The sequence below is a fragment of the Eutrema salsugineum genome, unplaced genomic scaffold, assembly GCF_000478725.1.
Source record: "Eutrema salsugineum unplaced genomic scaffold, Eutsalg1_0 scaffold_9, whole genome shotgun sequence".
NCBI lineage: Eukaryota > Viridiplantae > Streptophyta > Magnoliopsida > Brassicales > Brassicaceae > Eutrema > Eutrema salsugineum.
In genome coordinates, this window is record NW_006256342.1 from 2,309,750 (window position 1) to 2,322,722 (window position 12,973).

General features: G+C 35.9%; 3 protein-coding genes across 5 annotated transcripts; all 3 read left to right on the forward strand.

The window, feature by feature from the left end:
- Nucleotides 1-2,030: 2,030 nt before the first annotated feature.
- On the forward strand, nt 2,031-4,805 carry LOC18008259 (bifunctional nuclease 1). Of its 2 annotated transcripts, none has more exons than XM_006390249.2 (11): nt 2,031-2,355; nt 2,634-2,950; nt 3,047-3,217; nt 3,307-3,356; nt 3,448-3,504; nt 3,593-3,658; nt 3,773-3,847; nt 3,932-4,050; nt 4,144-4,235; nt 4,382-4,448; nt 4,523-4,805. In XM_006390249.2, the coding sequence occupies exons 2-10, from the start codon at nt 2,644-2,646 to the stop codon at nt 4,441-4,443; spliced, it is 999 nt and encodes a 332-aa protein (XP_006390311.1). In that variant the 5' UTR covers nt 2,031-2,355; nt 2,634-2,643; the 3' UTR covers nt 4,444-4,448; nt 4,523-4,805. The 2 variants fall into 2 exon arrangements, with proteins under 2 accessions (XP_006390311.1, XP_006390312.1); XM_006390250.2 differs by having other exon boundaries at nt 2,031-2,351.
- A 1,608-nt stretch (nt 4,806-6,413) lies between these two features.
- On the forward strand, nt 6,414-9,912 carry LOC18007856 (phosphatidylinositol/phosphatidylcholine transfer protein SFH5). 2 transcript variants are annotated; one of them, XM_006390253.2, is made up of 14 exons: nt 6,414-6,559; nt 6,731-7,037; nt 7,135-7,234; nt 7,309-7,575; nt 7,671-7,748; nt 7,858-7,959; nt 8,062-8,111; nt 8,211-8,310; nt 8,418-8,510; nt 8,617-8,730; nt 8,803-8,923; nt 9,012-9,388; nt 9,494-9,571; nt 9,665-9,912. In XM_006390253.2, exons 1-14 carry the CDS (start codon nt 6,529-6,531, stop codon nt 9,683-9,685), a joined length of 1,839 nt encoding a protein of 612 aa, XP_006390315.1. In that variant the 5' UTR covers nt 6,414-6,528; the 3' UTR covers nt 9,686-9,912. The 2 variants fall into 2 exon arrangements, with proteins under 2 accessions (XP_006390315.1, XP_006390314.1); XM_006390252.2 differs by having other exon boundaries at nt 8,809-8,923.
- A 501-nt stretch (nt 9,913-10,413) lies between these two features.
- On the forward strand, nt 10,414-12,638 carry LOC18008844 (pentatricopeptide repeat-containing protein At1g06140, mitochondrial). The gene has a single exon (XM_006390254.2). The coding sequence runs from the start codon at nt 10,464-10,466 to the stop codon at nt 12,132-12,134; it is 1,671 nt and encodes a 556-aa protein (XP_006390316.1). The 5' UTR covers nt 10,414-10,463; the 3' UTR covers nt 12,135-12,638.
- Nucleotides 12,639-12,973: the final 335 nt, after the last annotated feature.

A 12,973-nucleotide genomic window follows, 5' to 3' on the forward strand; every position in this document is an offset into this window, starting at 1 on the left:
GTATATTATACGACGATTTTACGACGATTTGTCTATTACGACGATGAGTTTACGACGATTTTGAAATCGTCGGTAATCCGTCGTAATGGCCCTATTACGACGAATTACCGACCATTTCGGCCGTCGTAAAATGATGTTTTTCTTGTAGTGTGATACGTTTGTGCATGCAGCTTAGCCTTAAGTTTTGCAAGGGCAATTTAAATAGTGTGAAAACAACCTATACTACTGCTATAATTCGGGGTTTCGGACCATCCGGTCATGAGTCTCGATCCAAAGCTTTATAGATCGGAAAATCTATCTTTCCTCATTTAGCAAAAAAAAATATATATATTTCCTTCTTTTGTTATTGTTGTGCAACACCGGAAAAATCTATCTATTCCCAAAATTTCGTGGGTCGATATGGTGAACTACGACGCCATATTCGGTCGAGCTCGACGCAAGGCTCATTTCTATTTTGTGTTTTGTTGTGGTGGTGGTTGGATAAATCAAAACTAAGAAATGGTTAAGGTGCATGTACACATATTGGGCCTAATAGATTAGTGGGCCGAATTTGGTTAGGGATCAACATAATTTGTCATATGCAGAGACCTGAGCACTTTCAACTATCAAAGCAATGCCAAAAAAGGAACAAAATGTTCGTAAGTAAAGTCCAAAGAAGAAAAATATCCAAACATTGTGGGGATATTTTTGGGGCTGGAAATTGGATAACGAAGGAATGCTTCTGAAGCCATTTACCTATCAATTTTTGGACCGATAAGGTATTTGATTATCAATGGGCCCATCATTGACATTGACTTCTAAGCTACATATTAGTTTCCTCCACTTGCTTATTTCACTTTCCTCGAATAAGACTTAGATTTTCCGCTATGTGGCCAAAACTTAATTCTTTCTGTAAGCTCGATCGATCGTATGAAAGAGCTAAATCCAACACCAAATTGCATTTATGGAAAAACCATATTTAGAAATAATAAAAATAGTCATTTATTCAAGTGTAAAAATTACCTAATCATTTCAATTTAGTCAGTAGAAATAGTATCATCTGAATTACCTTCTGATTATAAAAGAGAAAAAAGTACTAAACTCTAAATAAAAATTGGAGGACTAATTCGTTCGGCTCTGATTTTTTTTGTCGGCCAGCTCTGATTTTTAGTTATAATAATGATATAAGATATAATTTTACGCAATAAGCCATTATCAAAAAAATATTACTACAACAATGTCTAGAAGACAGGAGAAAAAAATACCCGAAAATACAAAAAAAGGTAAAATGTGAGTCGATGTTTCTGATTAATTCTACGACCTTATCCAAAACCATCTCTGATGCAAAGGCGGAGGTACACGTGGCATCCATCTAGGCGATTAATACATCGGCTGCCTGCAATTGATGACCTGTCGAGTTTTTATGATTTCTCTCGTTCTCACGTCATCACTGCTTGTATTTGTGATTTACCTTTTTCACCCTTCCATTTCAAGTTTCATTACAAATAATTTGAATACAACACTGACGAAATCAAACCTGTAAAGTGTAAACCAGTCACATTTAAAAAGTGATTAGTTTTTTTTTTCCTCTCTCTCACTTAATTTATTGTTGTCTGCTCTAGTTGTTAGTAGTATAAATGTATAATCATTGCTCAACCTATAAGTAATTGACGGTGTCCTAATTTTAGAAATTGAACAAAGCACAGATATCATGTGTTTCACAACCAATAAAAAACACATTATCAGTGTCTTCCTTATCAGAATGTCAAAGCATACGGATCATTATTTTACTTTTCAAAGTATCTTTTTAACAGTATTCTAATTAAAACTGATAATTTCATTTAAAAAGATTTTTAAAAATAAACATTTCCAACAAATTTATATCAAAAACTTTGAGACTATTACAAAAGTCATATCTGTTCATATAGTAATTTAAAAAAATGTTTATATTATGAAATTATGAAAATTAGGAATTTGTTGGTTCGTTTATAAGAAAATCGCCAACTTTGATTATTTTTGTCCATAAATATACAAAGGAAGGCCAGCAGAGTTTTTTTGTTTAATCGTTCATCACTAATAATATTAGGCGATTGATGAAAGGGTAAAATTGGGAATTGAAGCAAAAACTGGGTTAATAAAATGACGGAGAGATTCCCTCACTCTTTTGATCTCTCAAGTGAAGAATCTCTCTCAATCCTTGTTCGTTTTCTTTCTCGTTGATCCTCTCTGCTCTTTTGCTTGTGAAGGAACTCTGCGATCTCTCTTCTTGATCGATCCGTTCCAATCTATCCAGTTTGGTTCTGTAACTGTTTATGCCATTCGCGATCATCTGATCTACCGCTCTCCGAATCCAATCGCAGGTCGCTGAAATCGTAGGTGAATCAAAAACTACTTTAGGATCTTCCTAATTCATTGATCATATTCAAAAGGGTTTTGATGGATATTTGTTATCATCAATGTCAGTTTTCAATTTCAAATACGCCGTTTGATTTTGTTTTGACTTTCTTTTTGGGGAATTTGTTGTTTCGTTGTATGGATCAGTGGTTTTATTCGCCAAGAGAAAGTCATATTCTGAAATTTGTGATTTAGAGAGATAGTGGTAATGTTTTTGATACTAAAATTACGTTTGCTTGTTGATTGTTGTGGTATTGAAGGAAAAGGAAGATGAGGTCGCTTCAGGCACCGGTTGTATGCCCTGCGATTCGTTCAAGACAAGTAGGTGCATGTGCTTCATCACTTGTTAACTACACTGGTCTGAAACCTAGGATTCTTAGAAGCCAGTTCTGGGGTAATCGGACAAGAGGCAACAAGCCTCAGGTTACTACGATCACTCTTCGTCTGCATCCTCGATGGTGCAACAAGAGTATCATCAAGTGTGTTTTCAGCTCCCATTCTGATGGTACCGGAAGCACCGCAGAGAATTTCAACGAAAACGATGAGGATTACGTTAACTCTAGTGTAGTGGAAGCTGGTAAAACCATGATTTCCTCTCTGGTTTTGATTTGGGTCCACTTTCGAGCTGATGTGTTTTTGTTGTTGTTGTTGTGTGTTTTGGAATGTTGTGTAGTTGAGGTTAGGAGTGGAGCAGATGGTTTCATGGTGAAGATGAGAGACGGTAGGCAACTACGATGTGTTCATAATAATCCTCAAGGAGGGCATTTACCAGATTATGCTCCACATCCTGCAATTGTGTTGAAAATGGAAGATGGAACTGGTCTTCTCCTTCCGATTATCGTGTGTACGTGAAATTGTGTATGAGTAGCTTAATTTTGATGATCTCAAAGTGTTGTTTTCATCCCATTTGTTTTTGTTTTTTTCCAATTGCAGTGGAGATGCCTAGTGTGTTACTTATGGCAGCAATGACCAACGTCCAAATTGTATGCTTTTATTTCTCGTTTTGTTTTGTTTCTCTGTTTGGATCAGTAAAGAGTGTTTGAATGGAGATTTTTTACGGGTTATTTGTTGCAGGCAAGACCCACCATGTATCAAGTGGTGAAGGAAATGGTGGACAAGATGGGTTACGAAGTATGTCTTATGGTTTAAGTCCCTCCTCCTTACTGTAATCTCCTTCTCTCGGGATTGTTCACTTACACTTTTCTTAACTTTTCTACAGGTTAGACTTGTTAGAGTCACCAAAAGAGTCCACGAGGCGTATTTTGCCCAGTTATATCTTTCAAAGGTTTGCAACTGGTGTCTTCTATGCAACTTCCATTCATTCCTGGAAACTCATACAATGTTATGTATTTAGTGTCTCGTTTCCTCTATTGAGGCTGCTTTTATGGCGATATTGCAGATGGGTAATGCCTCGGATTGTGTCAGCTTCGACCTTCGGCCTTCAGATGCAATTAATATTGCTGTTAGATGCAAGGTAATACAGAATTATGTGTACTTATCATCTGAGCTAAAACACAAATACGTACTCGCGGTTGAAAATTGTGTTATTCTTCTGTAGGTACCAATCCAAGTGAACAAGTACCTTGCATATAGTGATGGAATGAGAGTCATCGAGTCAGGGAAGCTATCACAGCAGACACCTGCTTCAGATGGTTTATTATTTACTGAACAAGACCGGTAAATTTCAGATGCCTAAAGATCAAATTTCCCAGATCAGAAACTCTTTTGCTGTGAATATGAGTGTCAAAAACTTAATACTTCTTTGTGCAGACCAAATGGTCAGGCTTGTCTTGATACGAAAGAGTTCAACATTTTGAGCAACATGATGCAAGCTGTTAATGAAGAGCGATATGATGAAGCCGGTAAGCTTATTGTCTATACTAATCAAGTTTAGTTAACTTCGATCCGTATTTCCTATGCATCTGCATTGCTTATCGTTAAGACTAGTATTTGTCTTTTTCCTAATTCTTGGTCTAAGATCGATACATTTTTGTTATATGATTTGCAGCTGAGTGGAGAGACAAACTTGGTCAGTTTCGGGCCAAACGTAACCTGAGGAAATACACATGAGAGAGGTACGGAAGTAGAAACAAAAATTAACGTACACTGACTCTTATCATTTCGATACTTATGTTTCTCATTTGGACAGCTCGATCAACAAGTATCGCCTTTGTACATAATAAGGGGGGATCAGAGTGAAGGAAGAAGCTGAGTCTCGAGATCGAAGAATGCTTCTACACTTGACCATTTCCCAGAAACAAAAAAATGTATAATATATTAGTATAAATGTAGCGTGATGTGTACATATTACTTATTGATCTGTGTCTTGTTACTTCTGCCAATTAAGCTCTGATTAATTCTAAGTCTACTCTTGTTCGAAGTTGGTGTTTTCGTGTTTTGGAGTATATAATATATTAAGTTGGAATTAAATGCAGTAGTTGTTTTAATCCAATAAAGAAGTCAAGTGGCATATGGAAATTATGGATATGGTTAACAAAAAATTGGACGAAAGAAAAACCAGATGGCCCTGCCGACATAACTAAAGTGTCTTTGTTAGAAAGTGGAAAACTGCGGTGTCTGTAAAATCTAATCTTGAAAAAAAAAATCAGAATAATTAGTTTTGGCTGAAATAAATTATAAATTTAATCGAGAAAGTACTTAAAAGTTCCTTTATACGATTCTTTTTTCCACCGCAGTTCGATTCAGTTTCCCCCCAAATACAGTTAAGATATTGGTCTAGTAAACTCAGTTGACAAACTATCTTCTAAATAAAATTCAACTATCAAAACTAATCAAAACCAATGAGTTATTTTAGGTGAATCGATCATAACAGGCAAGTCTATAAATAAACCAACAAAATGTAGTTGAAAACTTGAAATCCACTTGGAATGATGAATTTTATGTCCTTTTATGTTTTAGAAATATTATCAATAATTGGTCCGGAATTTTTGCAGTTTATATTAATAAAATTTTATTGAAAAATTATGGTATTCAAATAGCTTTTTTGCTTTGCATTATTTCTGGTGGTACAATTTTTTGTCGATTGTATTGAATTAAAAAAAAATATATATATATCAACTGATAAAAAAATATATCAATTGATTTACAGCAAATGGAAAATGGAAAATTTAAAATTAAAAAAAAAAAACAAAAGCTACATAGCCCACATCCATTGGAATCAAAACATCACAAATATCTTTTCAGATTGTATGACAACCACTGGTCAAAAATAGTCTCTATATATGTAAGAACTAATAAATGGTATTTAGTGATTTACTTTAATAATCAATACAAAATAGGAAATATATTTATTCTGTGATAGATACAAAATACAACAATCATATTTATTAGAGAAGCAATAATATATATACTTTTTAGTTGACAAAAAACAATGATAGATAATTTGTAAATAATAAATAAGCAATTAAATCTACAAAGCAACTTTTTTAATAATACAAGCAACTTTTTTTAATAATGAAAATCTATATTTTTCGTTTTAAAAAACTATTTCTATGTTATGTAACTAAATTTTGCAAGTTATGTTTAGATTAAATACTATTTTCATATTTACTAAATTGTATATTATATTACAATAAGTTTCGCACGCAGTTTTTTTATTCATTTTAAAATTGATAGTTATTATTAAACATTTACAATCTTGTAATTATACTTTAGTTAAAGATTTAGTCTAGAAAACATTAACATATACATAAATTAGTCTTCTGAATTTTAGCATTATACTAAATAATTGGTTAAGTAATTGAGAAAGTATAACAATTTTGCGCGGGAGCTTGTCTAGTATATATATATGAAAATCAAACTAGCTCAAAACAAGTTTTTAAAATAAAAACAAAGCAAGCTGGTTTAAGAAGAAAGAAAGGAAAAATTCACCAATGGTGGTTGTGTTTCCGGCCACAACTAAATCATTCTTAAGGTCGTAACAGAAGATTTTGACTTAACTAGGGAAATTTAATAATCAAAGTTAATTGGGGAAATTAAGTAATCAAAATTATAAAACCCATCACTTTACTTCTCCTTCTTACGTCTCTTTCACTTTCTCTCTGATCGCTTCTCTCTCTCTCCCTCTCGGGGCTGCGCAACCCCTGAGTTCTCGGATTCGTCTGGATTGTTTCTGAATTCCGATCGTTTCTCCTCATGTCGGGCCCTCTTGATTTCGCGAGACCTTGTGAGTAATTTTCACCCGATTGTGGCTTTTGCGAATTAAGCAATTCGAGTTCATACACATGAACTCTTAGTGATTTTACAGATTCCGGATTGTTAATCGAGTTTGTGAACTATTAGATTAAGAGAAATGTTGTACCCGCTCGTATGGGATTTTGTTTTTTGTTGGTTGCAGGTTTTGAAGGATGTTCGAGCAATGATGAGAGAAGAGAGCGGAGATCAGATTTCGAAGTCTCAGAGGATGAGAAGAAAACCAGAATCGGAACCTTTAAGAAGAAAGCAGCGAAAGCTTCAAGCAAATTGAGACACTCCCTGAAGAAGAAAGGAAGCAGCAGGAGAAGAAGCGGTGATCGGACTTTCTCTCTTACCATCGAAGACATTCACGATATCGAGGAATTGCGAGCCGTAGACGAATTCCGAAATCTACTCGTCTCCGAGAATCTGCTTCCTCCAAAGCTTGATGATTATCACATCATGTTGAGGTCATTTCACTCTCCCCAAAACTCATCGTTTTATATATGATGATTCCTTGTGTGTAATTTTTATAGCTTCTAGATGATGAAATCATCCTGTTTGCAGATTCCTGAAAGCGAGGAAATTTGATGTTGGGAAAACCAAATTAATGTGGAGTAACATGATTCAATGGAGAAAAGATTTTGGTACAGATACAATTATCGAGGTAAAGTTTTTTTTAATGTTTTTTTCTTTGTCTCTGCGTGCCAAATTCAAGTTTTTGATTGAATTGTGTTTTAGGACTTTGAGTTTGAAGAGGTGGATGAAGTTCTCAGATACTACCCTCAGGGTTATCATGGTGTTGACAAAGAAGGGAGACCTGTTTACATTGAGAGATTAGGAAAAGTTGATCCCACCAAACTTATGCAAGTCACTACATTGGAAAGATACATAAGGTATCACGTTCGAGAGTTTGAGAAAACTACTACCATCAAGTTTCCAGCTTGCTGCATTGCTGCTAAGAGACACATTGACTCTAGTACCACCATCCTAGACGTCCAAGGCGTGGTACGCTTAAACATAACCCTGACAATCTATTCCTCGTCTAGTGTTATATGTCCTGTATCTTCTTACTTTGAATTCTGTAATTTTATGTTTTGCAGGGTTTAAAGAATTTTTCTAAGGCTGCAAGGGATCTTATAATCCAGCTGCAAAAGATTGATAACGATAACTACCCTGAGGTTTGAGCTTTTTTCGCTATTGGTCTCTTATTAACAAATTGTGTGTATTGCTCGGCTTAGTTTAGGATAAACAAATAACATTGTGGTGTGACATTTAACATGTACGCAGACACTTCATCGTATGTTCATCATCAATTCTGGTCCTGGTTTTAAGTTACTTTGGGGCTCTGTGAAATCATTCCTTGATCCAAAAACAGTCACCAAGATTCATGTAAAGTTACCTTTCTCTCTACATATCCATCCACATTTCAATAAATTAGTAATTTACTATAATCGCATGCCATCAACGGGTGCCAATGTGTTCTTCTAATAGGTTGTTGGTTACAAGTACCAGAACAAATTACTTGAGATAATTGATGCAAGGTAAAGAATTCTCAGTCCTCCTTATTTTTGCACTTGTTTAACTCTCACGAGTCCAAAAACATGATATTTACTTCTTAAATATATTTGGAACTTGTTCAGTCAACTGCCAGATTTTCTTGGTGGCACTTGCACTTGTGTGGATCAAGGTGGTTGTATGAGATCTGATAAAGGTCCCTGGAAAGACCCAGAGATTTTAAATGTAAATCGATTTTCCACAACTTATTGTTTACTCTGAGCTATGTCGATCAGATTAACTCAGAATAGAGTAAATATTATTACCTAATTAACTGATTTCCCCACATGTAGCTGCTTCAAAGTGGTGGAACGCTCTGCAGGCATGCATCGATTCTAAACAGTGATTCCCGTATGAACTCATGCGATAAGCCAATTTTTTCTGGGGTAAAAGTCTTCCGGACTTACATGTGAAACTTGCTTTTTATAATCTCTTAGGTTCTTAGCATATTATTTGTATCTGACAGTTAAAGTATTGTCCCTTTTGGCTCAGATTAAAGTGAGTGACACCTCAACAGCTGAATCAGGCTCTGAGTATGAAGAGATGGCCTCTCCAAAAGGAAACAAAGAGAGTCATGTTCCCAAGTTGACTCCTGTTTGTGAAGATGTAAGAGTTTTCTTGTACGAAAGTGAACCACATTATGCACTCAGATCACTTTACTTAATTGCCTGGCCTTAGTTGCAGATTAGGACCAATGGTAAATCATATCCTACCGACTCATCCGAGTATGAGTCACCCATGGTGGACAAAGTTGTGGATGTTGCTTGGATTGCCGATGAGAAGCCCAAGACTTCAGAAGGTAAATGAGTTGAAGCTAAAAACTAAGCTTTTTAAATCAGGAATCGAATCAACGCAAAGTTTCACTGTAATGGAATGTGTTGGTGCAGGTTCCAAGAATACACCTGGTTTGGGAAAACTAGGACCGGTTAGTCATATCTGGAGGTGGCTAACTGCGTTATTTGTGAACTTGCTTACGTTTCTCATATCTGTGGTAGCTCTGCCACAGAGTAAAGGACATTCCCAGTCTGGTTCTTCAGTTGGTCAGCCAATCACTAGAGAGTCTCGTCCTCCTTCACCGGCTTTTTCAAATGTGAGAGAGAGAAATCTGGTTTCCTCTGTTGTAAATAGACTAGGAGATCTTGAGAAACAAGTGGAAACACTGCATTCAAAGCGACATGAGATGCCTCGTGAGAAAGAAGAGTTGCTTAATACAGCTGTTTATCGCGTGGATGCGCTTGAAGCAGAGCTCATCGCTACAAAAAAGGTAAGAATTAGATTTCAGTTCCGTGTTAATTTTTTTCCATTGGTTGATATAAAAGGAAATGTCTATGTTGTGTAATAACTTCATAATTTTTTTTTAATGATTCAGGCTTTACATGAGGCTTTGATGAGACAGGATGATCTTTTGGCTTACATAGACCGGGAAGAAGATGAGAAGTACCATCGGGTAAATCGATATTCCATTTATTTCCACCCATAAATTTGGTTTTGTTGTGTGGACATATTCTAAAGAAATATCGTTTTTCTTGGAAATAAGCAGAAAAAGAAACTGTGCTGGTGAAGAGAGAGCTCGGGTTACTAGTTAATGAGGAATGGTGGTGGTACTCTGCTTTATGAGTAGTTTGGTAATTTCGTATATACACCATATACTGTATTGAACAATGTTTTATATACCAAATTTAGGTCTCCTAGGCAAAGATTTGATACATTTGGGGGAAATTCCAAAAGATTATTTTCAGTTGATAATCAACGTATATCTTTATTTATATCAGAGACCATTTTCTCTCAGTTCGTGAGCAATTAAGCATCATTATGAACATTGCATATTTTCTAATGTTCTAACTAGTATAAATTAATTTATGTATGCATAATATAATTTAAAATTACAAAAATGTGTACGAATATGAACAAATGGGAAAACCAAATACAAGTGCAGGAAAAAAAAACCTAAAAGCATATACATCAGTGATAGAGGTTCACCAGAATATAATAATTTTTTTTTTGATTTTAATTTTTCTTTTTTTTTAATTCGAAAATTATAATTTTCAACCAATCAAGATGCTTCATTTCGGGATCGGGATGATACCGTCTTTTCAGGTTCGTCGGGATGATACTGTCTCTTCAGTATTAAGCTCTTTTGTCTCAAAAACTGTGCCATGAACCCCTCTTGATCCTCTAATGTACATGCTCTACCAAAATGGACCCACTTCACATAAAGCGTGATTGTATATTTATCCCACATCGGTGGTGAGACTTTTGAAGCTCCATCACCTTGCGCTATAAAACGAATCTAACTAGCGAAATTTCGACTTTTCTCGCGGCAACGATCTCTACCGCCGATGCTTCCGGTGAACAGAAACAAAGCTCTTTTATCTATCTTGAGCCAAACGAAATCACTACACCATACTCAACAAGTTCACGCTAAGGTCATAGTCCATGGATTCCAGGAGGAAGTTGTTCTCGGATCTAGTGTCACTAACGCTTATATACAATCGCATCGTCTGGATTTTGCTACTGCTTCTTTCGATCGAATCCCTTCTTGGAATCGGAATCGGTACTCGTGGAATACGATTCTTTCTGGTTACTCCAAATCCAAGAGTTATGGTGAAATCTTAAGTCTTTACAACCGTATGAGGAGCAATTGTGATGGCGTCGACAGTTTCAATTTGGTATTTGCAATCAAAGCTTGTGTTGGTTTAGAGATTTTAGAAAATGGGATGCTGATTCATGGCTTGGCAATGAAGTCTGGGTTGGACAAGGACGCTTATGTTGCTCCGTCGTTAGTTGAGATGTATGCACAGTTCGGTACTTTGCAATGTGCGCAGAAGGTGTTCGATGAAATTCCTATTAGAAGTTCAGTTCTTTGGGGCGTTCTAATGAAAGGGTATTTGAAATTTTCCAAAGACCCGGAAGTATTTCGTTTATTTTATCTCATAAGAGACACAGGTTTTGGGTTTGATGCACTTACTTTGATATGTTTGGTTAAGGCTTGTGGGAACGTTTTTGCTGCTAAAGAAGGGAAGTCAGTCCATGGATTATCCATTAGAAGGAGCTTTGTAGATCAGAGCGGTTATCTACAAGCCTCCATCGTAGATATGTACGTGAAATGTAGATTGTTGGATAATGCCCGGAAACTATTTTCAAGAAGTGTTGATAGAAATGTAGTAATGTGGACTACACTGATTTCTGGTTTTGCAAAATGTGAGAGATCTATTGAAGCATTTGATATGTTCAGGCAGATGCTGGGTGAATCGATTCTTCCAAATCAGTGTACTTTGGCGGCCCTTCTTGTTTCTTGCTCTAGCTTGGGATCTCCACGGCACGGGAAGAGTGTTCATGGCTACATGATAAGGAAGGAGATTGAAATGGATGCTTTAAATTTTACATCTTTCATCGATATGTATGCCAGATGCGGGAACATTCAAATGGCTCGGAAGGTTTTTGATGTGATGCCAGAGAGAAATGTGATATCTTGGAGCTCGATGATCAATGCTTTTGGGATAAATGGCATGTTCAAGGAAGCTCTGGATTGTTTTGATAAAATGATCTCGCAGAACCTAGTTCCAAACTCTGTGACATTTGTTTCCCTTTTGTCGGCATGTAGCCACTCGGGAAACGTCAAAGAAGGATGGAAGCAGTTTGAATTGATGACAAGAGACTACGGGATTGTACCAGAGGAAGAACACTATGCGTGTATGGTAGATTTGCTAGGTCGAGCCGGTGAAATCAGGGAAGCTAAGTCTTTTATTGATAGCATGCCTGTGAAACCAATGACCAGTGTTTGGGGAGCTCTTCTGAATGCTTGTAGAATCCATAAAGAAGTCGACTTAGCAGAAGAAATCGCAGAGAAGTTTTTTTCCATGGAACCCGATGAGTCAAGCGTCTACGTCTTGCTTTCTAACATATATGCAGATGCTGGGATGTGGGAGATGGTGAATTGTGTAAGACGGAAAATGGGCATCAAAGGATATAGAAAACCAATAGGACTATCTGGTATTGAAGTCGGCTAGAAACACTTAGGTAATAATTCTGAAGCATAGTTTGACGAAGAACGTATTGAGATATGAAAGCACTAACATAGAAAGATGATGGAAATTACTATGAGAGATATAGTTACTTGGTATACTTCAGTGGAGAAACCGAGTACCTGAGCATACGAACATATAATTCAAGTGCTCGAATCGGGTAAGAACAAGTAACGAGTCCTTTAATCAACGCGTTGTAGACGAAATCGCGAGATCAAGATGGTTAAAGGAAGTGGAGGCAGTGATGAAGTGGTTCATAACGTGACAGTCCTGATTTTGGCTGGTCTTAATCATGGCAGCTAAAGCAGAGCTTAGGGATCGAGCATTGCTTGATAAACTGTAAAATTGGAAGATTCTCGGAAAGTGAAGTCGAGCGACTTCGGAGGAGAAGAAGATGTAAAGACTGTACCCCAAAGCTACGGATACTAGCCAAATCATTCATGTAAATGTTGTCTCTACTACGTCAGATTATGTAATTTCAGTGGATATATCAGTGGATACATCATATTTATTTGATTGACATACAGTAGAACCTCTATAAATTAATATTCGATAAATTAATAATCATTATAAATTAATAAATTTTGCTGATCTCAAGTCGGACAAATGTAAAAATTCATCAAATTCAATAAGATAATATTTTTAAAACCTTTGTGTAAATATATGGTCCTAACAAAAACATAAATTAATAATTATATAAATTTATACAAATGTATGTAAATATAGTATTATAAAATATGACTAATGTGTTTGTTTTTACTTAAAGTTGAAATCTCATTGGTTCTCATCTCTCTAATTATTTATCAGTAGCTCTTATTGCTGTT